The sequence below is a fragment of the Martes martes genome (assembly GCF_963455335.1).
Source record: "Martes martes genome assembly, chromosome: 3".
Lineage (NCBI taxonomy): Eukaryota > Metazoa > Chordata > Mammalia > Carnivora > Mustelidae > Martes > Martes martes.
In genome coordinates this window covers 142,760,734-142,786,511 of record NC_137890.1, presented here as the reverse complement: position 1 = coordinate 142,786,511, position 25,778 = coordinate 142,760,734, and the positions used below count along the sequence as shown (strand labels likewise).

Below are 25,778 nucleotides of genomic sequence, written 5' to 3'. Positions count from 1 at the left end.
CGACTGCTTTCGTTTTCTTCAGATAGATATCTAGATGTGCAATTGCTGGGTCTTATGGTAGTTCTAGGTTTTGTTTGGTTTTATTTTAAAGAGTTTATTTATTTATTTGACAGAAAGAGAGAGAGAGCGCGCGCATACAAGCAGTGGGGTGAGGGCCAGAGGGAGAAGCAGGCTCCCCGCTGAGCAAGGAGCCGGATGTGGGACTTGGTCATGACCTGAGCCAAAGGCAGATGCTTAACTGACGGAGCCACCCAAGCGTCCTGGTAGTTCTTTGTTTAATTTTTTTTTCTATGTTTAATTTTTTTGAGGAACAGCCATACTGTATTCTATAGTGGCTACCCCAATTTACATGAGCCCCTGAGTGCACATGGGTTCCTTTTCTCACCTCATCAGCCCTGGTTCTCTCTCTCCCCCTCTCCCTCCCAGCCAGTATGTGTGTGTGCCTGTATGTGCATGGACACTGATATCTAACTGTGGTTTCCATTTGCGTTTCTCTGGTGATGAGTGATGGTGAACATCATTTCACGTGCCTCTTGGGCATTTGTATGTCTTTAGAAAAATGTCCGTTCATTCCCTCTGCCCATTTTTTTTTTCAACTGAATTGTTTGTTTTGCAAGTGAGTTGCATGATTTCTTTATGTGTTTTGGATATTGAACCTTACCAGATACATGATTTGCAATATTTTCTCCCATTCTGTTGGTTGCTTTTTCATTTTGCTGATGGTTTCCTTTGCTGTGCAGAAGCTTTTTAGTTTGATGTAGTCCCACTTGCTTATTTTTGCTTTTGTTGCCTGCACTTTTGGTGTCAAATCCAAAAAATCATCACTAAGCCAATGTCACGTACTTACCCTGTTTTCTATGTTTTCTTCCAGCAGTGTTATGGTTTCAGGTCTTATATTTAAATCTTTAATCCATTTTGAGTTTATTTTGGAATATGGTATAAGATAATGGTCCTCTTTCTTGCTTCCCTCCCTCCCTCCCTCTTCCCTTTTTCCTTTTTTCCCTCTCCTCTCCTCTCTTTTCTTTCCCTTTCCTTTCTTCTTTTCTCTTTCCTTCTCTTTTCCTCTTTTCTCTTTTCTTTTCTTTGCATGTGGCTGAACAGTTTTCTCAACACCATTTATTGAAGAGACTATTCTCAATGAAGAGACCCTTTCCTCATTGTATATTCTTGGCTCCTTTCTTAAAAATTAATTGACTATATATGCTTGGGTTTATCTCTGGGCTCTCTACTGATCTATAGGTCTGTTTTTAGTGCCAATAAGTTTTTAGTGCTATTACCATGCTCTTGACTAATAAAGCTTTGAAATACAATTTGAAATGGGGAACTATGATGCTTCTAGCTTTGTTCTTCTTTCTCAGGATTGCTATTCAGGGTCTTTTGTCTATCAGAGTATTAATAACACTCAATATAGCACAACTAGTTATAACACAGAGTTAAAAGACAGATTTTGATATTTAATCCTCCAAATTGATTGTAAGCACCTCAAGGGCAATCAATAAACTCATGGATGTATTTAGTTGAGTACCTTTTTTTCAGAATTTTTTTAGTTGAGTCAGTGTTCCCCTTGCTAGAATTGGAGGACAGGCACTTCTCTGTGCAAATGCAGGAGCCAGTCCTGAGACAATGTATATACAACTGAATTCATAGGCTATTAAATATGGACATCAGGCTATGATAACTAAGCTAATTTGGGGGCGCCTGGGTGGCTCAGTTGGTTAAGCGTCTGACTCTTGGTTTTGGCACAGTCATGATCTTGGGGCCTGAGATTGAGCCCCTCGTTGGGCTCTGCACTCAGTGGGGAGTCTGTTTGGGAATCCGTCCTTCTCCCCCTGCCTGTCTCCCTCCTCACACACTGTCTCAAATAAATAAATAAATAAACAAACAAATAAATAAATAAAATCTTTAAAAAAGTAACAAAGCTAATTTTATTTCTGGGTGATTTTTCTACCTCTCACTTCTCACACTTCTAGTTGCAAAAGATTAAGATTTATCCATTTTTTGTTCTCTTTCTTTGCTAATTTCCCTGTTGTACTTCTGCTTAGATGGAAACAATCTTTCCTCTCTGTAATCATTGTGAAAAGTTTTCTCCTTATGATGGAATGTAAGTGGGTATAAGTTTTAAATTTCTTTGGTTCAGCAGTAAAACTAAGTTCTTACATTACCATAGATATTTTGTCAGAGGCCTCTTCATTGCCTTAGGGAAACCCTAACGCCAAGGAGTGTACACATTGGGTGAGTGTTTGAGAATAGGACTTCTTTTAGGAATAATAGCAAAACATGGTGTGGCCCTTGGGGAGAGGTTGCTATTTTGAGAGCAAAAGGCAGGACAGAACCAATCAGTGGTTAAGAGTATAGAGTAAGCAGTGGTTTTGTCATGTACTAGTTAGTGACGTTGGGCAAATCCCTTACTCCCTCTGAACCACAACTGCCTCTTTTATGAAATCAGGGTGTTGCGAGGGTGATATGAGCTGATGTATGTAGAATTGAAAGCACAGTCCCTGTTACCTAGCAAATACTCAATAAGTGTCAACTATTATCATTATAACATTGATGATGATGACAACGACGATGATTATGACTATCTTAGGAGAGTCAGGTGAAATTGATTTTGTGCTTTTGTTTTTGAATTACCTGTAAGAGTGATTTATTCATCACAACTAGTAGGTGATCTTACAGATGGATTTGATTTCAATAGAAATAATGATCCACTAAGCATAGGTTATTTTATGAAATTACTGGGGAAAAAAACTCTATTGATTATAGTCAATATGATCACTAAGTCTGCAAAATAATACATTAATGCAGTTTTTCATTAGCACTAGTGGCTCGTTGAGAAAACCCATGAAAATATCTCTGTTAGTGAGTTTTGGTTTCAGAAATGAAATTGAAACACTATGATTAGTTGAGCAGGGAATGCAGGGACCTGCACAATTGGAAAAACTATCTCCAGACTGAAGTGGCTGAGTGAACACATCTGCTGAGACATTTTTCTTGACTGTGTTACATAACATCCCTCAGCTGGCTTTGTTGATGTGTGGTATTCTTTGTGAGGTCATCAATGACATTACCAACAATTCAAAAGCAATGATACTGAGTTAAAGTCAATCAGCTACAAAACTCAGAGCCAGGGGACCACCAGGCTGCTGTCTATATGGGGTGGGCACATGCATTGTTTAGGTAAATCGAACTAGGTCTCTATTCTCTGTCCCTCATTGTCAGGGGAACCCCGTTAGCCTGGAGATAGCATGTTATCTCTGGACTGTTAGGGTTTCCATTGTTGTGTGATAGACCTCCATGTGAACATGTACAAAAGGGTTAGGAATGGCAATGGTGGGCTATGACAGATGACTGCCTTCCAAGTTGGCTTAGTTGAGGTTTTCCGTATCAGAGCAACCTGGGACGTAAGGGTTTACCAATGATGAATGGAGGCCAGTAGCCATCATATATACCAATTGTTTTGCATAATTTGGGAAAGAGCGTACGTTTGATGAAGGTCCTGCAGCGTAGAGAAACATATGTGTGTGAAATATTTTTTTCTGGTGAGACTCTTAATAAAAAAAGATGAGTCTTAGAATTTATTAGTTTGTTAGAAAGAGTGAAGTCAGAGGAAAAATAAAATTTTCAGAAATGTCAACTTTTATTTTAGTGTATAATTTATAGTATTCCAAAATGAATTTTCTATAGAGTCACAGTTATCAACTGCACTGAAATTCTTTGATTTAGTGTAGTTATGCTAATAGACTCTATTCATCCTGTATGGACCCAAACATTTTAACTGTACCATAATTTACATTAAGATACTATATGCTCTTTCTTATCTTAGGTTAAAACTGACTTCATATTAAATGTTTTCCTGAGTCATGATATACTTATAGAGTAAAGGTATGTTGTCCCAACAGGTCTGACCTCCACCCATTCAGGACAATAGGGTAGTGGCTTCCATGTAAGATCTGGGTGTGCCAGCTGCTATGATGAATGAAAGCCCTAGGCAGATTGGACTGATACTGAACAAAGCAACTCTACGTTAGAACTGGCTTCTTCTTCTTTTTTTTTTTTTTTTTTTTAGGTGATCACACAGTGTTATCTTTTTTTTATTTAGCTAAATAAAAGCTGGCAAGAGTTTTTTTGATGGAATCTTCACTTTTATGTACTTTTTTGTGTGTTATTTTAAAAAAGGTTAAAGGATATTGGAGCATTCAAAAAAACTTCTAAAAATGTAGTGATTCTAATAGTGGAAGTACGCACGCACAGACACACACACACACACACACACACACACGTACGTTTCAAGGTGTAAAGAAAGTCAAGAGCTAACACAATGTAAGACTTTATTTTAGAAATATATAGCAAGGGGCACCTGGCTGTCTCAGTCAAGTTAAGCATCTGACTCTTGATTTCCCCTCCGGTAATGACCTCCGGGTTGCACTCTTCGCTGGACATGGAACCTGGTTGGGATTCTCTCTCTCCCTCTCCTTCTGCCCCTCACTTCCTCCCTCCCCCCTTTTTAAAAGATTTTATTTATTTATTTGGAGAGAGAGAATGATTGCTCGCAAGTGAGCAGGAAAGGGGGGTCGGGGGGCGGGGTGAGGAGGAGGGGAAGAAGGAGATGGAAAAGCAGACTCCCCACTGAGCAGGGAGCCCCACATGGGCCTGGATCCCAGGACTCTGGGATTATGACCTGAGACGAAGGGAGACTCTTAACAGATTGAACCACCCAGGTGTCCCCACTCCCTCGCTCTCCCTGAAACAAACAAACAAAGCAAGTGCTTGATATGGAGACTTCCCCCTTGAAATTGCAGTGCCATACAACCCTAGCTAGAAGAAAACTTTTTTTTTTTTAAATAAAGTTCCCTTAATTACAGGAATTATAGCAGTCACTAAGAATTATCTTCTGTCTCTTTGTGAAAGGATCAAGGCATGGTTTCCTTTGACTTTTAGTCTGTCAAGTGTAGATGCTTAAGGACAGAAATGCCCAAGTGTTGGCTCTTGGCTCTAGTGAGAGCATCATTGGTGGGGGGAGCCCAGGAAGAAGGGAGTTGTGCCACCATCTGAATTAAACCCACACCAAAGAACCTAAAGTGAACGTGAGACTCACTGTCTCCATTAGTGACAGCCTTCCACTGTTCTCCTTGTGGAGGGGATTAGCAGTTGAACGCGTTTTCGAGTAGAGAGTGCAGTTTTGTGAGTCGCACAATACGGTTTCTTTTCATGGCATTCTTGACTTTATCCTGTGTAAGTACCTTCAGTTGCCTCATACCTTGCTTTTCTTTCTTTAAATCCTGTCGGAAGGTGACTTTTATGTGGTCAGTTCCCTCATCTCCATTTTTTTATGTGTTGTTTTTGGCCCACGATAACGTCCTTATTTTATGTTTTGTTTTCTAGCTTAACATCGGTTCAGAATCTTGCAGGGTCCCTCTCTACCGTGGGGATTGTTATCTGATAAAAATCCCAATTCACTTCTTTCTGTTTCCTTTTTGTTTTTCTTTGTAGGCTAAGAAATGGCATTTCAAAAGGCAGTGAAAGGGACTATTCTTGTTGGAGGCGGTGCTCTAGCAAGTGTCCTAGGCCTCTCTCAATTTGCTCATTACAGAAGGAAGCAAGTAAGTATTATGCATGTATTGGTTATACTATGAAACATATCTTTAACAGAACTGCATTCGGGGCATGGGTGTGTGTTAATGGTTTTGTTTAGAAATTACTGTCTTGATCTGACAGACACTAATTTAGAATACTCCCTTAATGATTCTTGACTACTGTGTGTGTATAATTTTTTAAAAAGTGAATTTCTTTATCAGAAAGCATTACATTACTTAGCTTCTATTTTGGCTCTCTGGTTTTAAGAGAGTGCCTCATTTCCGAAGGCCAGGTTTTGTTTATCTAGACCTTCCTTGTCCAATTCATCCAAATGTCTGGATACCTTCTGTGTTCCTGCCAAAAGTTTGTCTTATTAGAAGGCAGGCAGGCCTCTGAGACAGGAAATGGAAAAGGACCTAGACAAAAGGCCCAACGTTGACTCTTGGTTTTATTTCTGAAAGGTTTACTTACTCATGTAGCGTTACTTTGTATTGGATCACATCTTTAATGGGAGAAGGCCATGAAATAAGATTGGTATGAAGTTTCCAAATAATTTAAAGTGCTCAGTTTATTTTCATTTTTTTTTCCCCTTTGCACTACAATTATGCCAGATGGATGCCAGGAAATTATTTTGGTGACTGGTTTTGTTCTTTTTCAGCTTGAAATCCTGGCGGCCGCCTCAGTGGTTAGGATTACTAGTCTCCTGTTCTCCCTTCCCCGTGTCTCTAGGGTATTTTTCGCTATCAGCCCGGTGGTATATTCCTGACTCAAATTCCTTTTCCCAAAGGAATTGGGAAAGCGGTTTGCAGCTGGGCTCATTTTGTTCATTGCTCTGAGAGCCTTTATGCCATGGCTGGTCCTCTGCCTGTTTTTTCCTTTGTGCTCTGAGAGTAGAGCCGGCCACATTGTTTGGAGTCCCGGGTTCTGAGTGAGAAATACTACTTTAAAAACTCTTACCGGGAAGAATCAGTTTGATGGCTTATAGTTAAAAAAAACAAAACAAAACAAAAAACTGGCTTGTTTTTAGTGCTTCCTCCTAAAGACAGAAGGAATTGAATAGGCTGTGTTAGTCTTTTTCATTCTTACCTATGAGCACATCGCCCTTACGGTTTCCCCTGGTGGTTATCTTCAGGTCCTAATGGACTGGCTTGCTCTGAAGCTCATCGTCACTCACGGGTCATGCTGGGTGCACTGTTCCTTTAAAAATATTGCCTTGGTTGCTTAAAAGTCGGTGTGAAAAGATGCCTCTCCTGCTGTGAGGTTATTTCAGAAGTGCAGTTTGGTTTGAGACGTGGGCTTTAATGGATTAGGTTACTTCTGCCATCTTTACCAGTCAGGGCTATCCCAAAGGACACTGCCAACTGCTGGCGCCAAAGGTCACAATATCTAATACGGTGCGTTGTTGCTAAATTTGTACCCGGTTTGTGTCTGTTAACCACAACAAGCATGTTCTACTTCAGAGTTTGGAAGTTAACTTTGTGTTCGGGTTATACTGTTTCATATGTTTTATTTGTTTGATTTTTCTTTAATCTCACACAATAAACAGTTGATACTGTCTCTAATCAATCACATTAAGGGTGAATTTTCGTCAGTAAAATCAAGACAAAACAAGATTCTACTGATTTCTGGGTCATTTTGCCATTTTCTCCTTCCTAAGTTAGACATCCTGACTACCCTAATGGCCAAATGAAATGGATACCAGCAGTTTCAAGTCATTTATAATTTTAATCTGACAAGTTCTTTTGAGAAAAATCACCATAGGCATATTCAATCAATGAGTTGCATAAGGCATTCATCCAAACATGTGCATTCTTTTGTGGTGATTCCTGTCTCCTAAAGCCACGGCCTTGAGCACATTTTGCGGCCTTGAGCTGAGCACATTTTGCGTAGCAGGTTGGGATGTAGCCTTAGGGATTAGCAACAAAGAGAGAAGAGAGATGAGTGGGGAGAGGAGAGGACTCTTTTGGGCCATTGACATAAAATGACCAGAGGCCTCAGCTGTCCTGTCTCAGAAAATATCTGCCAATCAGAGCCATTCTGGGGGACTTTTCAATGGTCAGGAAAAATCTGCCCCCTGATACCGATTATTTGGCTACGTTTTGTAGAAGCTGCGTCTTTAAATGTGACTAGGCATGCTCCATTTTTCTGCAGAGCCATGCTTAATGTATTGGCTTGTGTCTCTAAATTTTTTTCTGCCAGTTTTCTAAGATGATTCTCACTGATAAACTGTCCTCCTTTAAGAAGAAATTGGTGTCGAAAGTCCAAGATGCTGACGTATTAGAAAGCCATCTGTCGAGTTCAAGTTGAGGCACATTTTGCTGGCATTCCTGCCCCTGTAGCTCTGTCTCCCCTGGCTCCTCGCTTGTGCTCCTTTGATATTCTGAGCACAAAGCTTCCTTCCTAAAGTAGAGGCGGGGATTGTATCCTAAATACAAACCGCTTGGTTCTAGAAGTTGGTCAACAGTTAAAGCACATTTGACAGAAAAGGTAGTGCTACCTGTCAGCATTTAGGTGCCAAGTCAGCTCACTTGAAAACCTTTAAATCAATTCTACAGTTAAATTAGCTTATATTTGCAAGGGGGATAATGAAGGAATGCTATTCTGTATCCATTTTTTTTAAAGATTTTATTTATTTATTTGACACAGAGAGAGAGATCACAAGTAGGCAGAGAGGCAGGCAGAGAGAGAGGGGGAAGCAGGCTCCCTGCTGAGCAGAGAGCCCAATGCGGGGCTCGATTCCAGGACCCTGGGATCATGACCTGAGCCGAAGGCATAGGCTTTAACCCACTGAGCCACCCAGGCGCCCCTGTATCCATTTTTTTGATTAAATAGAAAACACGATGAAATCAAGTAAGATACTGTTCACTTACCTTTTACCCAGCTGCTTGAATAAAAGCTATTGTAGGTGAGGAGATAGAGACAACTGCGGAGACCCTAGCATTTCTGGAGACAGGTCAGGTGTTAGAGGTAATAGCAATGATTGTTTGGTCTCACGTCATAGTGTGGCTTTCCCTCATACAAGCACATTATTAAAATTTGTATTTGTTTTTCAGTGATCAGTAGTGTCCATTGTTGACCCAAGGGGAGCATAGAGATTTTTTTATTTTAAGATAAATAAATCAGAGATAGATGGGATGGACTAAGGATTTGTTATTATTATTATTATTATTATTATTTTCTTTTGAAGCTGGAGCAACCTGAATTTTCCTATTACAGCGAGGAAGCTGATGAAGAGATGAATATTGGCTGACTTTTTTTTTTTTTTTTTTTGACTGTGTCCACCTGCAGGAAAGGAGGTTTGTGGCCACAGAGAGTATCCACTTTCCAGGCTCTCCTCAGTTGCGCATGTAGGGTTTTTTTGAGTGGTCTTGGAGAGGCTTCCTATTCATTTCATTTTCCTCCTTTTATTGCCTCACCCACAAGTAGGTGATATAAGTGTCCCCAGAGTCTTCTTGATGTTCCTCTCCCTGGATCAGCTATATGCCAAGGGCCAGGAGGCTGAGTAACGGCTCCTGTCATCACAGCGGGTATATACCACTGTCTTAAATCCCACCAGGAATGTGGCGAGCAAACATCTCTGTAGTGGTGTGCAGATTTTTGAGAGCAAGTTATTAGTCATTCACTATTTAGTAGAAGTCAGTTTAATAATAATTTTACTTGGAAGGGACTTGGAGGGTGTCTGGTCTTCCTCTCGGGACAGGATGCTCTTTTAGTGATTCCCTCATATCTAGTGGAAGAGACGTGTCACTTCATGAGAGAGTCTCCTTTTCTAATTTTGAGTTGATGAGAGAACAGAGTGGATGGAGAGGGGAGTTTAAGTTAGGAGAGAGGGTCTTGGGTACTTTCAGAGCCAGTGAACCTTCGTGAGGAGCGGAAGTGGGGAGTGTTAAAGCCAGGGCTGCATGAGAGGTCCTCAGGTGGGTGGGAAGAATGTGGATGGCTGGGGAGAATGGGGACAAAATCAGGGTGGGCGTGCAGAGATTGGACTGAGGGTTGCCCCAGGCTTTTGTCTTTCATTATAGACCAAAGGCATTTTTTGAAACTTTTTTTTTTTTAACTCAACGTTTATTTCATACCTTCTAGGTCTAACTGGAAACACTGGTGTGATAGTGTGGGCTTCTTTTTAACCCCAGTGGTGTGGTTGATGTAACAAAGATCTATTTAGGTCTGAGGGTGTGCCCTCCCACGTAACACATACTGGGTTTGTTCCTTCCATTACCCACTCTGAAGGTGTAGTGGGCTTTGTGAGCCAACTGGAGGTGAGGACTGAAAACCACTGAGAGCTTTCTCAAAGCCCGGATGTGAAAGTTTTCTTCTTTTTTTTCTGCACCAGACCAAGGTAGGGAATGAGCTTCAGGGTATGGCAATCAAGGTCTCTTTTCAGTTTGAGGAGTGATTGTATTAAAATCAGGGAATTCAGAGATTCTCACTGATCAAATATCCTTCCATTCCTGAGTGATAGAATGTAAAGGATGAGAGCACCATCTTGGCAAAGATTGCATGCCTCCAACGCTTGGCTCTACTGAAGAGCTAAGAGACTATGGACAATTTTCTTAAGTTCTCTGGACGTCATTTTCATCTGTCTGTAAAACAGAGAAAACAGTGGTGCTTCCCTCTGAGGAATGCTGAAGAGCAATAAAGCCTGGAAGAGGTTCTGGAACATAGTGAGCTTTCAAAAAGTCTGAGCTAGTATTGGATCCCCAGGTGATAAGGATGTAAAGTGTGAGTCTAAGGAGCAGGAAAGTTGCTCTTGTCACAGGTGATCCTGGCATTCAGGATCACCTTGTTAAGACTTGGAGGTCAGCAACACTGCTATGTCCTTCATCTGAGGTTGTAGGACAATGGCCAGACAACAGGTATACAGACACCTTATGTTCTCTCTTCGCCTTACTTCCGGATTGGACGATGAGCCAAGGAGCAGGAGAACAAAACCAGTTATTAACTTAAACTCTTTTCCTGTTGCAAGTAATAACTTACTTGAAGTTCCTGTTGTTTCTTCTCTTTCTCTACTTGGGTCTTTATGAGTTTTGGCAGACTCGATTTATATGGCTGATGTGTTTCTAAAAAGTTATGTGAATATAGTATTCTTGGTAAATTAATTTTATATAGTAGAATGCTATTTGTTGGACGCTATAATGAAACATTCTAGAAAACAAACAATATTTAAAAAGGCCTGCTTTTTTTTTTTTTTTTCCCCTCTGGAATTCTCTTGTATCATTTTAGCTTGAAATGGAAAGCAGTTAGGCTTATTACTTTCCAGAGTCAGTGAGGTAGTAGTAGTGATTACTGACAGGATGTTCATGCTTTGTAAAATAGCCTCTGACTTTGTAAGAGACAGCAATTTATACACTTTGAGTGGCCTACAAAATATTAGAGTTCACTCTGTGTGTGAATTAAGGGAACGTGAGAAAAGATAGTGGTGATGTGTTAGGTGAGTTGAATTACAGGTAAAACTGTATTACCTTTGTTGCTAGTATCATCGAAACTCAGGAAGAAAAATACATATGCTAATGAGAGGCAAAGTGATGCATGAATAATTAAAATCCATAGGAATTTTGAAAACATTATTTTAACTCGTTATTTCAGTCTCTTCTCAATGCATTATTTGTAAGAGATTCTAATAAAGCAGAGCTTTTTGACTGATAATACTAATGACTCAAAATACAAAAGATAAGATTGGAGAAGGAGTGAAAAACAGAATGGTCATCTCTAGTGAAAGTAAGATCTACTTCGGGACTTATTGCAATGGATCCCTGAATGGGCAGCTATTTAGCTTCCTGAATGTGTCTGTAACACAGTGCAGAGGAGATTCGATGAGCCTGTTAATGTGCTCAAGTCATGCATGTTTTCAGAACTCCACTTCCTTCATACGGTAAGGTTAATATCACTGACTCCCAGGCTTTTTCCCGCTGCCAGGCACCAAGTCAATACATACAAGCCAGTGATCACAGTACCTGACACAAAGCAGGTCTTTAGTATCTAGGACTTTCCCTTCCCCTGATATAGGGCATGAACATTTGAAATAGACCTAGCCCTGTTAGACATAATAAGAATGCAGTAGCACCAGATTTCTTTACATGGTGGAGCTTTTGGTTGGCACAGTGTGGCTTATATTAACTGCCGGACAGAGAAACTGGTAGAGGATAGAGAAACGTGAAGTTCAGGTGAGTATCTATTGAAGAGAAATAAAAATCATAAGCAAATGCTGGTGAAGGATGTGGAGCAACAGCTACCCTCCTTTATTCCTGGTGAGAACACAAAATGGTACAGCTACTTTGGAACACAGTGGGAGAGTTTCTTATAAAACTAAACATATTCTTACCATTTGATCCAGCAATCACTCTCACTGGTGCTTACCCAAAAGACCTGAAAACCATGTTCGCACAAAGATCTGCACAGGGATGTTTATAATAGCTTTATGCATAATTGCTAAAACTTGGAAGCAACCAAGATGTCCTTCAGTAGGTGAATGGATAAATAAACTGTTGTACATCCAGACAATGGACTATTATTCAGTGCTAGAAAGAAACAAGCTGTCGTGCATGAAGAGGCACAGAAAGAAAAAAAATGGTAGTGCAAGAACTCCACTGTGGGTTCTCCAAAACCGCTGGAGACAGTAAAAACGATCAGTTACCTGGGGTGTGTGGGGGATGAATGGGCAGAACATGGAGGATTTTTAGGACAATGAAACTCCTCTGTATGATATTATAATAATGGGTCTGTGTTATTATGCATTTGTCTAACCCCATAAAATGTACAACAGCAGGAGTGAACTCTTAAGTAAGTTATTGACATTATAATGTGTCAGTGTAGGTTCATTCTTGGTAAAAAATGTGCCATTCTGGTGAATGATGTTGATAAAGGACATGTATATGTGGGGGCAGGGGGATATGGAAAACCCATGGATCTTCTTCTCAATTTTGTTGTAAACTTAAAACTGCTGTGGGGGGGGGGGGGAAGGCCTTTAAAATACACAAACACATGAGTAGAACTTGCATAGCACTTAGGACATGATGTCAATTAAGAAGTTTTACATTCTAAAAATTCCACTCCCACATGACTTTTCAGTAGTATCTTTGATTGGGTGTAACTACTTAATTTTTGAACATGCTTAATATCTTTAAGAATTTAACCTCAGCTATAAATATTCTTCTGGTCCCTAAACTAAAGAGTGTCTGTGGGGTTGAAATCAGTGTAAGTCTTCCCGAGCACTGATGTAGCTCAAATTGTTACATGACACGTCTGCTTTATGTTTCCCAGACTGCTTTGAACTCTGAGTCAATTCCAGCTACCAGACTTGTTTGTTCTAAGTAAATCATCTTCCATCTCCAGAAGCATTTTTTCATAGGTTCATAAACAGCCTTTTTCTTAAAAAAAAAAAAAATTACAAAGTTCTGGAATAGCAACGGTTCTTAAACAGTCTTTGTTTTCGTCGATGATGTTTAGGTGGGGTACCATGATGCTAATACCATACAAAGAACGCATATTGAGGAGGACAGAAGGGACCAGTGCTTAAGGAACAGGCTCCTTGGTCCCACCTGCCTGCTTGAAGAGCTATTAACTTCAACATTACATCAGATATAAAGTGGTTTAGTGGGGCTTGTGTTTGTTGATCTGTCCTTTGGAGCTTCTTTATATGTGTGGATTTAATTTTCTGTAACTGATGGGTCCTCATCCACCAGAGGAAGATTCTGAACTGTGTATGGACTGTATGCAGGGTAGAGGAGTTGTGAATCTTAGGTTGTAATGCTGAACATATCTCATAGTTGTGTATTAATTAGAGCATGCTAATTGGTGTAATAAACAACCCCCAAAGCTCACTGGATTATCACCGTGAAGCTGTATGTCTTGCTCACAATATGGTTCGGTGAGGATGGGGGCGGGGACCTGCTTCTTGCAATGACTCAGGGATCTACGTCTCTTTATTCCAGTGGTTCTGCCATATTATAGGGCTCTTTGACCCACTGGATCATTTCCAGCCAACTCTCAGGGAGGGTGGGAAATGCCCTGGAGGAAGAGTAAAAGTTTTAAGCATCCAGCCATCACATCTGCCTCCTGACTTTAGTTTCTAATCCAGTTGACAAATGAGTTGCATTTCTTTTCATGAGAGTTTTATTGTTGGAGTTTTTGCCAAAGACTGTGGCATTCACTTGCTTCTCTTATGTAGAACCCCGTGCATAGATTCCTGGAAGAACTCTTCTTCTCCTAGAAGCACAACTAAATATGTTGGGGCTGTGTCTGATATCTAAAGCTTGATGAGGATTCGGAATACACTATATTTTCCATAAGGCCAGTTTGAACTATTCTTAACTACTCTATATGGTTAACCGTTTCTTCAGAGCCATGCTTCATCAAAGCACTAAAATTATGCAGACAGAGCTGGAAATGTTCTTTGAAGAGCATCCTATCATCTTCCTTATAATTTTGGTTTTTATTTAACACTTAGCTCCCAAAGTGGGGCCATGGCAATATCTTTGAGTTATAACTCGCATCAGGCCTTCGAGGAGTTTGTGATGCTATTTTATGGCTGGCATACAAAATCAGCGAGGTTAACTGTACTTCTAGAGGTCACACAGTGAGTCAACGACTGAGCTATGATTAGCGTTGACAGCTGGTGAGCTTCTAGGCTGTTGCTAACTGAGCAACATTGACATTCATTCTGATTTGACTTTGCATTTCATTTTCAACTATTTATTCATCTTGAGGGCTCTTTAAGAAACTTTTTAGAGATATTGTGGGACTGAGCAAACTTTCTATAAATGCTTTGGGGAGAGTCCTTCAGCTCCCTTCCCTTCTCCCCGTCTTCCAACTTCATAGTCAAATTATGTTTATGTTCGGAAGGCTTCCTGTAGGTAGAGTTTGGGCGAATTAAGAAGAAAATAGATGCTTTATGTTAAATTAGGCAACGTTAATTTTACTCACTTCCTTTATTTTCTAATTTGTGGTTTCTCAACAAAGGTCTTCTTAGATCTAATTATATGCTTGTGAGTACAAATAGAAATGTTTTTTAAAAAGTATATATTTGAAGAAATAATTCGCAGAGAAATGGAAAGTACGCATCATAAATTTGACCCAGAATGATTTTGAACATCAAATTAAAACATAGCCGAGGGCCACCTGGATTGTCAAGCTTGGAAATGATCGTGGGGCTCATTGGGTCAGCATTTTATTTACCTTCAAGGGATGGGAGAAGGATGAACCTCCTGTGTCCACTTCCAAGCGTATGTTTTAGGGAAGTTTTTAAGGAAAAGTGCTATTTCATGGAACTTGATGGCCCAGGTGGCTGTCCACAGGCTGTCCACAGTCCCAAGAACTTCTGAGTTCACTGACAATCACCAACAGCTCTCTGCTGGTGCCAGAGAAGCTGACAGATCGAGGGGCCCAGGTAACCTACATTTATAGGCAAAGAGAGCCTAGCACAGCTAAGGTCAGGGGATATGGAGTCAAACCTGAAATCAAATGCATAAGGAATAACTGAACTCACTTTCCTCAGTGGTCAAAGGGTGCCTGTGTTCTGTGGTAATGACGAGACGTATAGGAGCTAGCTCATTAGAGTGTGGGGAACAGTAGCAGCCCAGCCAGCCCCAGTGCCGCCTCTTCCCTCTCTGGCCTCCCTGAGCTCAGCCTTCCTTTCCAGATCCTCTAGTTCTCAGCAGGCTGTTGGTATTGAAGAGCAGTATCAAGTTGAGACACCTCCAACAATGATCGTTTCTGAAGTATTTATTTGAAAACCAATACAACGTGTACCCCAAACCTCAGATCACGTAGTCAGTTATGATGTGAGCTTATCTGAAGTAGATTCAGGCAGAGCGAAAGGATTTTCCCTCTTCTTCAGCTATAAAAAAAGGTTCACAATTGAACAGTTTGGATATCTCATGATTGCTATTAAGAGAGCTTCTCTGTGATTTCTCAAATGAATCACGGCCACATAAAGCCCGGACGGCACATTCAAGGTGAGCTGGAGCTCTGATCTCAGTCCCCGCAGATGGAAGGACTTGTTTTCTCTTCTCTGGTCTCCAGTGGACATGACAGTCTACCCATTAGCAACTGTTCCTACAGAGTAATTGTGAGTCCCTCCCTGAGGATGTTCACAGTGAGAAATGTTGCTTGCTGTCATGTAAGTACAAGAAAAAACATCATTGTTTAGAATCACAGAGTGGTTCAGGAGGTGAAGGCCATTAAAACATTTTAAGATTCACCGTAAGGAGATGCAGGTTGCATCGTCTTTCTAGGAAAATACAAATATTGTTGGTCTTTTTCAGTGACAACAAAACGCAAAGCAATTTCCCTAAAATCTAACAGTCCCATTAGCAATATGTGATTGAATCACATGCTATGGGAGAGAGTGAGAGTGATAGTTGCAGTATGAAGTGATTTGCATGAAACCCTACTTTATACTCCAATTATTACTGTACCTGATTACAGGACAACCTGGTTGTTAATTGCCTGTGGTCTTTAAATATGCACTTCTTTCAGAAATAGACACTAATTATTAGATCTTGTTTTCGGTCTCACCTGAAGTTGCAAATGTCTAGGATTTTTTTTTTTTTTTTGAATTTGCAAGTCTAATGGTGCACATAGTAAAACTGATCTCATTCTGAATCCTGTTCTGTTCCCTGGGATATAAAGCCTCAAAGATTATGAACTTGGCTTTCAGTTCTCTGTAGGTGTTCACAGGTACCAGTCTCTCGACAAAAACCACACGTTTGCTATCAGAATTCTGGAGGAATCTTGTCTTTTTAAAACATAGACGAACATTTGCTTACAAGTTTAAAAAAATTCCTATTTCTCCATAGACCATCATAAGTAAATATCATAAATAAAAACATCAAAGTAATATTAAATATTCTCTTAATTCTACCAGGATAAGAATTTTTTTGTTTGGGAGCTGTGGTTGGAGTTCTTGGACTCTCATTTCTTCTGGCTTCAGTGGTGGAATCATAGTATTGGGCTTTTCCTGTTTCTAGCCTGGGGTCGGCAAACATCTCTGCCTATAGGGGCTAGAGTGGGTGACATAAAAGCGTGAAAGCAGTAGTACGAGCCCTGCACTAACGAGACCACATGATTCCTGCCCAAGGGATCTGTGCTGTTGCAGCAGATTCATTTCAGAAATCACTGTTATATGAAATATAGCAACTTTTAAGTATTGGATATGCAACACATGTTTTTAAGAAAGTAGTGTGCTGCACAAATACATTAGGATGACTTCTGGTTTTAGCACATGCTGTTCCCACTTCCTTTCCTGTCATTGTTACCCATCTAATGCCTTGTAGTCCTTCTTCCTATAGTCCAGGAAATCTTCTCAGGTCTGGATGAAGTGTATGTCCTGTGGCCTTTATAGCCTCTTCTCTATCTTAAATCTGCCTGTTAAGCCATATTATGATTGACTGTTTTTTTTTGTTCTGTCCTCCAATCTACAGACCTGCCAAGGACCTCTAATACATATTGATTGGATGAGTAAGTGGTTGTGGGTCAGGTGTCTTGTCAGGAATAGACATGTGAGTTTTGGTCTCTCACATGATTTAGGGTATGTTGCTGTTCCAAGGTTTCTCCCAGAATCTCTGGGTCAGTCTTTTAATGGGGCTTATCTCCCAGATTCCTGCTTAATCAAACTGCCTGGAGGAGAGCTGGTCTGAGAAGATTTGGAGCACAAACACCTCTGTTCTTAAAGCATGTTGCTACTTACCACCACTGTTTTATTCTGGCTGCTTTTCTCTTCTTTATTTGCCATCAGCCAACATATTCTAGGGAAGGTAGAGTGCAGATGTGTTTTTGAGACTCAAAGCCATATGAAGCCATATGAGTCTCTCTCTTGTCATAATTATAAGTACGGCCTTAGGCTGTGTTTACTGCCTCTAAAATAAACTTGGTACTTAGCTTCTCAGTTGCAACACTTCCCAGCTTTTATGGGGGAAAATATAAACAGAAATAAAATGTTGTTTTAAATGTGGTGTCAGAAATTAAATAAATTACCCTCAATAGTGCTGTATCTTTAAAAAAAAATTTTTGGAACAACTCTTCAGGAAAGCATCCACAACAAAACCATGGTAAAAAACCCAGAAACTTTCAGAGTGTGGTAACTGTTGATAGCTCATCCTATTTTAACTGATAAGTCAGTCTATTTTTTTCTCCCATTATATATTGTCTGTGTGGTGTAGTTGTATAACACGTACGTAGTCTGTGGGCAGGCTGTGGAGGTGCGGTTCCCAGCTCTTCTGTATCTGAACTGCATTAATCACCGGCCAATTACTTGGCTTTCGTTTGTCTCAGTTACTTCTTCTGGAAAATGGAGATCACAATAGTACCAACTCATGGTGTTATTTTGAGGATTAAATGAGTAGAAAAAAGTAAAAGGTTTATAATAGTGCCTGACATATAAATACTAGATACATATTGGCTTTTTTTTTTCAAATGGAAGAATAATTGATGTATAGTATTGTATTAGTTTCAGGTGTACGACATAGTGATTCAGTATTTATATACACTACAAAATGGTCACCACAGTAAGTCTAATTACCATCCATCACCATACAAAGTTGTTAGAATATTATTGACTGTTTTCCCTGTGCTGGACATTGCATCCCTGTATCTCCTTTATTTTATAACTGGAAGATCATACCTCTTAACCCCTTCGTCTCTTTTTGCCCATCTCTCCTACACCCTTCCCCTCTGGCAACCATCAGGTCATTTTTGTATCTTGGAGTTTTTTTTCTGTTTTGTTTGTTCATTTGTTTTGTTTTTGCCAGTCAGTTTTCACAGTATTTGTCTTTGATTTATTTCACTTAGTGTGGTATCCTCAAGGTCCGTCTATTTTGTCACAAATGGCAAGATTTCATCCTTTGCTATGTCTGACTAGATACAGATACAATATACAGCTAAGTAATATATACATATTTCATATATATAAAATATATGTATATATATATAATGGAGTATCTCTCACACACACACACACAAACACTTAACACATCCTACATCTTTGTTATCCATTCAACTAATGTTTTCATTTTCTTCAGATGATTACCCAGAAGTGTAAATTCTGGATCATATGGTATTTCTACTTTTTAATTGTTTGAGGAACCCCCTTACTGTTTTTCCAATTTACACTCCCACCAGCAGTGTATGATGGTTCCCTTTTCTCCACATCTTTGCCAAAAGTTGTTCATGTACTTTAAAAAAAATTATTTGTTATTTATTTATGCATTTATGTATTATTTATTTATTTTAGAGGGGGTGGCTCAAAGGGAGAGGGAGAGAGAGAATCTTAAGCAGGCCCATGCTCAGTGTGGAGCCCGACGCAGGGCTTGGTCTCACAACCCTGAGATCATGACCAGAGCCAAAATCAAGAGTCAGACACTTAACTGCTGGAGCCACTCCAGCACCCCAACAGCTGTATTTATTTATTTATTTATTTATTTATTTATTTATTTTATTTTTTTTTTTTTTAAAGATTTTATTTATTTATTTGTCAGAGAGAGAGAGAGTGAGCACAGGCAGACAGAGAGGCAGAGGGAGAAGCAGGCTCCCTGTGGAGCAAGGAGCCCGATGCGGGACTCGATCCCAGGGCGCCGGGATCATGACCTGAGCCAAAGGCAGCAGCTTAACCAACTGAGCCACCCAGGCGTCCCATGTATTTATTTATTTTTTAAAGAAGGCTCCATGCCAGCGATGTAGCCCAGTGTGAGGCTTGAACTCACAGCCCTGAGATCAAGACCTGATCTGAAATCAATAGTTAGATGCTTAACCAACTGAGTTACAGAGGTGCCCCTTATATTCTTTGATACTAGTCATTTTTTTTTTTAAGGTTTTTAAAATTTATTTGTCAGAGAGAGAGAGAAAGCACAAGCAGGGGGAGTGGCAGGCAGAACAGGCCGAGGAAGAATCAGATTCCCCGCTGAACAAGGAGCCTGATGTGAGACTCTGTCCCGGGACCCTGGGATCATGTCCTGAGCTGAAAGCAGACGCTTAACCAACTGAGTCACCCAGGCACCCCGATACTAGCCATTCTGAGAAGTATCACATGATATCTCATTGTGGTTTTCACTCACATTTCCCAGACGGTTAGCCATGTTGAGCATCTTTTTGTGCGCCTATTGGCTCTTTACATGGCTGCTTACTTTTTTAAAAGTCAAGTTTATTGAGATAGAATTTGGGGTATAATCTACATTATGCAGTATAATTCATCCTTTATAATATACAGTTCTATCAGTTTTGGCAAGCCACATACAGTCATATAACCAGCACCACAGTGAGGATACAGGACATTTCTATCCTCAAAATTTCTCTCCTATTCTTTGTAGTCAGTGTTGCCCTCCCCCTGTCCTCAGACCCTGACAGTCCGATCTGTTTCCTGACCCTGTACATTTGCTTTTACAGAATGTCATGTAAATGGAATCATGTCATAAATAGACTTCTGAGTCTGTCTTCCATAAAGGCCCAGGTAGTCAATGTTTTAGGTTTGTAGGCCGTACCACCTCTCTCTTTCTCTCTTTTTTTTTTTTTTTTTTTAAGATTTTATTTATTTATTTGACAGACAGAGATCACAAGTAGGCAGAGAAGCAGGCAGAGGGAGGGGACGGGAAGCAGGCTCCCCGCTAAGCAGAGAGTCTGATGTGGGGCTTGATTCCAGGACCCTGGGATCATGACCTGAGCTGGAGGCAGAGGCTTTAACCCACTGAGCCACCCAGGCACCCCGGTCATACCATCTCTGTTGCAACTTCTCTACTTTGCTATTACAGTCATGTGCTATCCACGAATGATCAGGTGTGGCTATGTTCCAATAAAATTTGGCTTATTAAAACAGACGGCAGCCAGATTTGGGTGGTAAACCATAATTCGCAGACCCCTAACTTAGCAGAGTGCATTTGAGATCCATTAATGTTGTCAGGTCTATCAGTGGTTTGTTCTTTTCATTGCCAATTATTGTTCCATTGCATAAGTATTCACCACAGTTTGTTTAGTCATTTACCAGTGATAAATAAAGCCACTGTAAACATTTTTTGTGTGTGAGCACAGCTTTTGATTTCTCTTGAGTAATTACCTAGGAGAGGATTGCTGGGTTGGGTGATAAGTGTGGTTTACTTTTATAAGAAACTCAAGTTTTCCAAAATCCTGTATCATTTTGCATTTCTACCAGCAATACAAGAGAGTTCCAATTGTGTTGTATCTTCACCCGCACTTGGTGTTGTCCAATTTTTTTTTTTTTCTGGTTAAGTTCAACCTACTCTAAAAGACTGTGAAGAATCTTAGAAACTAGAATAAAGATGCTTACCTATAACCTAACTTAAATTGGAAGCTCTTGAAGGCTTTTACACATGGAAATGGCATGATTTGGGTTTTAAAATGATGACACCCAACTGCAGTATGGAGACTGACTTGGAGGTAGGCATGGTGAATATGTAAAGACCTGTGGGAAGATATCATATTAGTAGAGGGAAAAGGGAACAGACTGTAACTTGAAAAAGGACAGCGAAAATGAAGTGACTGGGCCTGAGACTTTTTTAGGACGTTGAACGGATAGTACTCAGTGGTTGATCCAATATGGAACTTAAGAGAGTGGCCCAAGCTGCTAGATCCAAAATGGTTCCTTCCCTGATAAACACTGACAGGGAAAAATTTTCAATTTTGAGATATATGTGGGACATCCAAATGGAAGTGCCAAATGGGTAGTTTGATGTCTGGATTCTGGAATGGGGGAACAAAATTGGAAGTCAGTGTGGTATAAAGTTATATGACCATGCGGAGGTGGAAGAAAGTCTCTAGAGAGGTCCAAGAGGACCTAAGTGCTTAAGTTGAGGAGTAGAGAGGGACCTCTGGAGGAAACTAGGAGAGACTGCTTAAGAGAGGCTGGAGAGAGAGAGAGCTCAGCTCCGTTGTCTCTCAGATGCCAAGGTGAGTGAACAGAAAGTTGTGTGCTGAGGTGACAGCTAACATGAGGGATAAAATGTGCTGACTGGATTTCGCAGCAAAGTGGACATGAGTCAGTTTTGGTGGTGGTGGTGGTGAGGGTGGTGGTGTGTATGTGAAAATGTAGATTAAAATGAATTGCAGAGTTGGTTGAGTGAGTAGGAGGTGAGGCAATAGAAAAAGCAAGGGTATACAGGACTTTCCAGAATTTTTAGGATGGCAAAAACATATGTAAAAGCCACTTTTTATTCTTAAGGTGAGATGGGATAGAGTGTCGTGTGGGGGCGGAAGGATGAGAGAAGGGACAAAGACAGAGAAAGAGTGCAGTCCATGGAATGAGAAGCCCATAAGGCATGAGGGGTGCCCATCAGACTCAGCATACTTGCTGAGGAAGAAATTCAGTTGAGTTTAATATTCACAGTTACAACCTGTTAGCAGAGTAGAACAGGGGCCTTTTAGTGTTACCAAGTTCTAATGACTTATATAATCATGATATAGTCCTTAAATTTATTTCTTGAGTATTTCCATAAAACTTACCAAGCAGAAAATGTCAGAATTTTTTTTTTTTTTGGATGTGTGAAAATGCTCTGGCAGTTTAGTCACTTGTCAGTCTTATGTCCAAGTACTACCCATCTGTCATGGCCCAGTTGAATCCTCAAATGAAAGACCCTCCCTCCTTGACCAGAACGGTCATAGCCTGGTACTTCTTTGCTTTACCCTGGCATTTTTGTTCTTTCTACATACTTTTATATATATGAATATATATATATCTCCTTCTTCTTCTTTCCTCCTCCTCCTCTTTCTTTGATGATAGAAGGCAAAGCCTGTGACAAAAAAAAAATGTCATGTTCCCCCCAAACCTAGTAGTCAGATGTATTTAGTTACCATAAATGTATGTAAGTATGCATGTAAATGTGAACATGGGGAAATGGGAAATGGTTATTAGTAGATAATGGGAGGAGTTGTGTAAAGGAGAATAAGATTTTTGTGGCATGTGTTGGGGTCATAAGCCTGAAAAATTACGGCACCTGATTATAATCTTTTGTTTTTATGAGACTTGGTAAAGTGTGACTTAAAAGTTCCCTTTTACCTGCCATTAAATGATTAAATTATTTAATAAGTAATAGCAACAACTCTGTGGTGGTGCTTTACAGTTTACCATTTACACTCATCTCATTCGTCCATCAGACTGAGCACAACTCAGAGATGTAGAGCTAGAGACATCACAGGGGTTTTTCCCATTCTACAAAGGAAGAAACCAACGCCCAGGGAGATAATGTGTCAAAAGTCACATACTGGTAAAGAAGAGCGCTGAGACCAAAGCCAGGAACCTCTGATCCGGGGTTTTTTTTTTAGTGTCCTTTCTAGCTTCTAGATTTATTTTTATAGAAACCCAATAGGCCTGACAATAATTAAATTCAATTTTAAGGAACAACTTGGTTTATTTTATTTAAATGGATTAAAAAATCACTTACCAGAACAATATCTTGTTTGGAGTTAAGATCACCTTTTCCTGAACAGTCTTTGGCCTTGTGGTTAAAGAGCTTCCTCTGTGGCTCCTACAGCAGAATGGGAAAAACACTGCCGGCATCACACTGATGCTGGGATTTAGAGGAAGGAAAACAGAACTTACATACCTGTGGATAACAAACTGTTAGAGCAGCTCTAGCCAGCACTGTTCACTATAGTGATTAAATCCAGTATTAGCATTTTACTCATCTGTTTTTCTGGGCTTTTGATTCTGCTTTCTGGCAACTACTTTTTTTTTTTTTAAGACCATTTTTTATTAAGGACAATAACTTACATTCTAATGAAAGAAAAACTAGAAACAGGGAAGGCCATTATCCTTTAGGGGGGCTTCGCTGGCTTTATTTTATTGTTAAAGCCTTCAAATATTGAAATAGTGTATACTAAATATATAAAATCTAGAATTTTATATTAAAACATTTAATGGGGAAGCCTCTGACTAAAATCCTTTAAAAAAATTATTTGCATTGGCCATAGTTGATCATTTAAATACAACAGTAACTTTCATTAAACGGATTCTTTTTTGATTATACCGACCTAAGCTCATAGACCTCCAAGCTCTAGAATCTATTTTTGCCGGAAGTATTAAAGAACGAAGAACATACACTTTTAAGAAATTGCAGAAAGGCATAAAGTGCTTTTTTCCTCCTCCTTTCAACACTTTTAAATGTTATCTGAATGAATTACTGCTATGGGGTAAAACATTTCCTTCTGTTCTCCTATAAATTGTCTTTGACTAGGTATTTGGGAATTGCTGTACAGTGTGGGAAATAGTTGAACTTGGCTGTTTATGAAACCAAAACAAACAGTTGAGATACTGAATCTGAAATCAGGTGTTCCCTGCCTAAATGGTTATGGCTTATTAAAACACAACAAAAGAGAAATACCGCTCCCCTCACCTTACCTTACCACCCCCCCCCACCCCTGATTGTAAGGGCTTTTCTTTTCTACAGGGCAGTTAGTCCGGTGGCTCTATGTGGACTGTGGACTACGGTCTAGCTTTGGTTTTGCTTGTCTCCATTACACATCTCTTCTTCCGGCATACTGTCCGGTGTATTGCATGGGCACTGCCATGAAAAACTAAAAGCCGACTTTGGACTCTTAACACCAGGTGAGCTTGGCCTATGTCGAAGCAGCCGAGTGCGTCACAGAACCTGTTAACAGGGAGCCTCCTTCCAGAGAAGCTCAGCTACTGACCTTGCAAAACATGTCTGAATTCGACATCCTTGTCATTGGAGGAGGAGCAACAGGGTGCGGCTGCGCACTGGATGCCGTCACCAGAGGTGAGTCCCCGCGTGGGTGGATGTTTTCCAGACCGAGGTTTCCTGTTCCCCACCCTCGCCCCCAGTCAAACACGCGGTGTGCGCTCTAGACTAGTAAAGTCACGTTTCTGGCGCGTTGCCGGATTTTCCAGCCTTTGTGAAGCACCTTCATAGTTTCTTAATCTAGGCACTTGCACAATTTTAAAATTAAACATAGCTGGTATTTTACGCGTAAAATTTCTTTAAAAAGAAATTTCTTTAAAAAGAAAATTTAACTTCCTATGAATTCATGAACTTGCTCTTTTTGCTTATTTCTTTCTAATATCCTAAAGTAAATGTCTTTTAATGAAATAAAAAATATGTATCCTATGGTCTGAAATCACATTTGTGTCAGGGAAGGGTAGAAAAGACTTATTAAAATGAGTTCATCTATTAAAATAACTTTTTTCCTGTATCTCTTAAAAGCATTTCTTCCAGTGAGATATGGACTTCAGTTTAGGAGACTTGAGTTTATTGTGAATTCATGACGGAAAAGACAGTTGCTAACCTGTAGTTCTGTCTCAATTCGTCAGCATTGGGAAAGGCATGTTGAGAAGCTCTTTAAAAACGGAAACATGACATGTAAAGAAAGAAATTGTAGTATGGAACAGTGGTGCTCTTCCATGTGATATAGTTAATAAAATAATTTGATTTTTGCCTGTGGTTATTATTAGTGTGGAGTTTGGAGTGAAGGAAATATGGGTACATATCCTGTCTCAGCAGTTTTATTAGATGTGTTTATATTTATGGACACATACACATGCACTCACTTGGGCGAATTCCTTAATTTCTGTAAGGTTCCTCATCTTTCCAATAAGTTAAAAATACCTTCTTTGAATGATTTTTGTGAGGATTAAATGTGAAATCATGAAGACAGCTTTTGTGTGCTTGTCACACAAAATAGAAGCTCAGTAAGTTGTAAATAGTATTTATAGCTATTATTATTATTATCATTATTATTATTATTAAGTAGGCTCCACATCCAATGTGAGCTGGAACTCATGCTCCTGAGATTTAAGAGTCGCATGCTTTACCACCAAGCCTACCAGGTACCCCTATAACTGCCATTATTAACATGAAGGCAAAATACTTTTATTTTTTTAATTATTATTTTTTAAGATTTTATTTATTTATTTTAGAGAGAGAGTGCTGAGGTGTGTGAGAGCCGGGTAGGGGGAGGTGGATGGGGAAGGGGAGAAACACAGACTGTGGAGCCCACATGGGGCTCCATCCCATGACTGTGAGATCATGATCCCTAGATCAGGACCTGAGATCACGACCTGAATCGAAAACAAGAGTCGGATGCTTAACCAGCTGAGCCACCCAGATACCCCTAAGGCAAAGACTTTGAGAACCAGTTGTCCTAGAGAAATAATCTTTGTGGTATCCTTGGATGTATCCAGTTGGGCTGGGCACTGCTGCGTGGAACTTTGACTCTGGGTTGTTTTAGTTACTGTATAATGTTCCAGA

At 40.0% G+C, this 25,778-nt stretch overlaps 1 protein-coding gene across 4 annotated transcripts in view; it reads left to right on the top strand.

Moving 5' to 3' along the window:
* The window catches only part of GPD2 (glycerol-3-phosphate dehydrogenase 2), a 143,517-nt gene that overhangs the window by 35,044 nt on the left and 82,695 nt on the right, over positions 1 to 25,778 (top strand). For all 4 annotated transcript variants that reach the window (XM_080798928.1, XM_080798927.1, XM_080798926.1 and 1 more), the window contains exons 2-3: positions 5,491 to 5,600; positions 24,119 to 24,290. In XM_080798928.1, coding sequence (XP_080655054.1) covers positions 5,499 to 5,600; positions 24,119 to 24,290 — 274 coding nt within the window. In that variant the 5' untranslated portion in view covers positions 5,491 to 5,498. The remainder of the gene's footprint in view (positions 1 to 5,490; positions 5,601 to 24,118; positions 24,291 to 25,778) is intronic.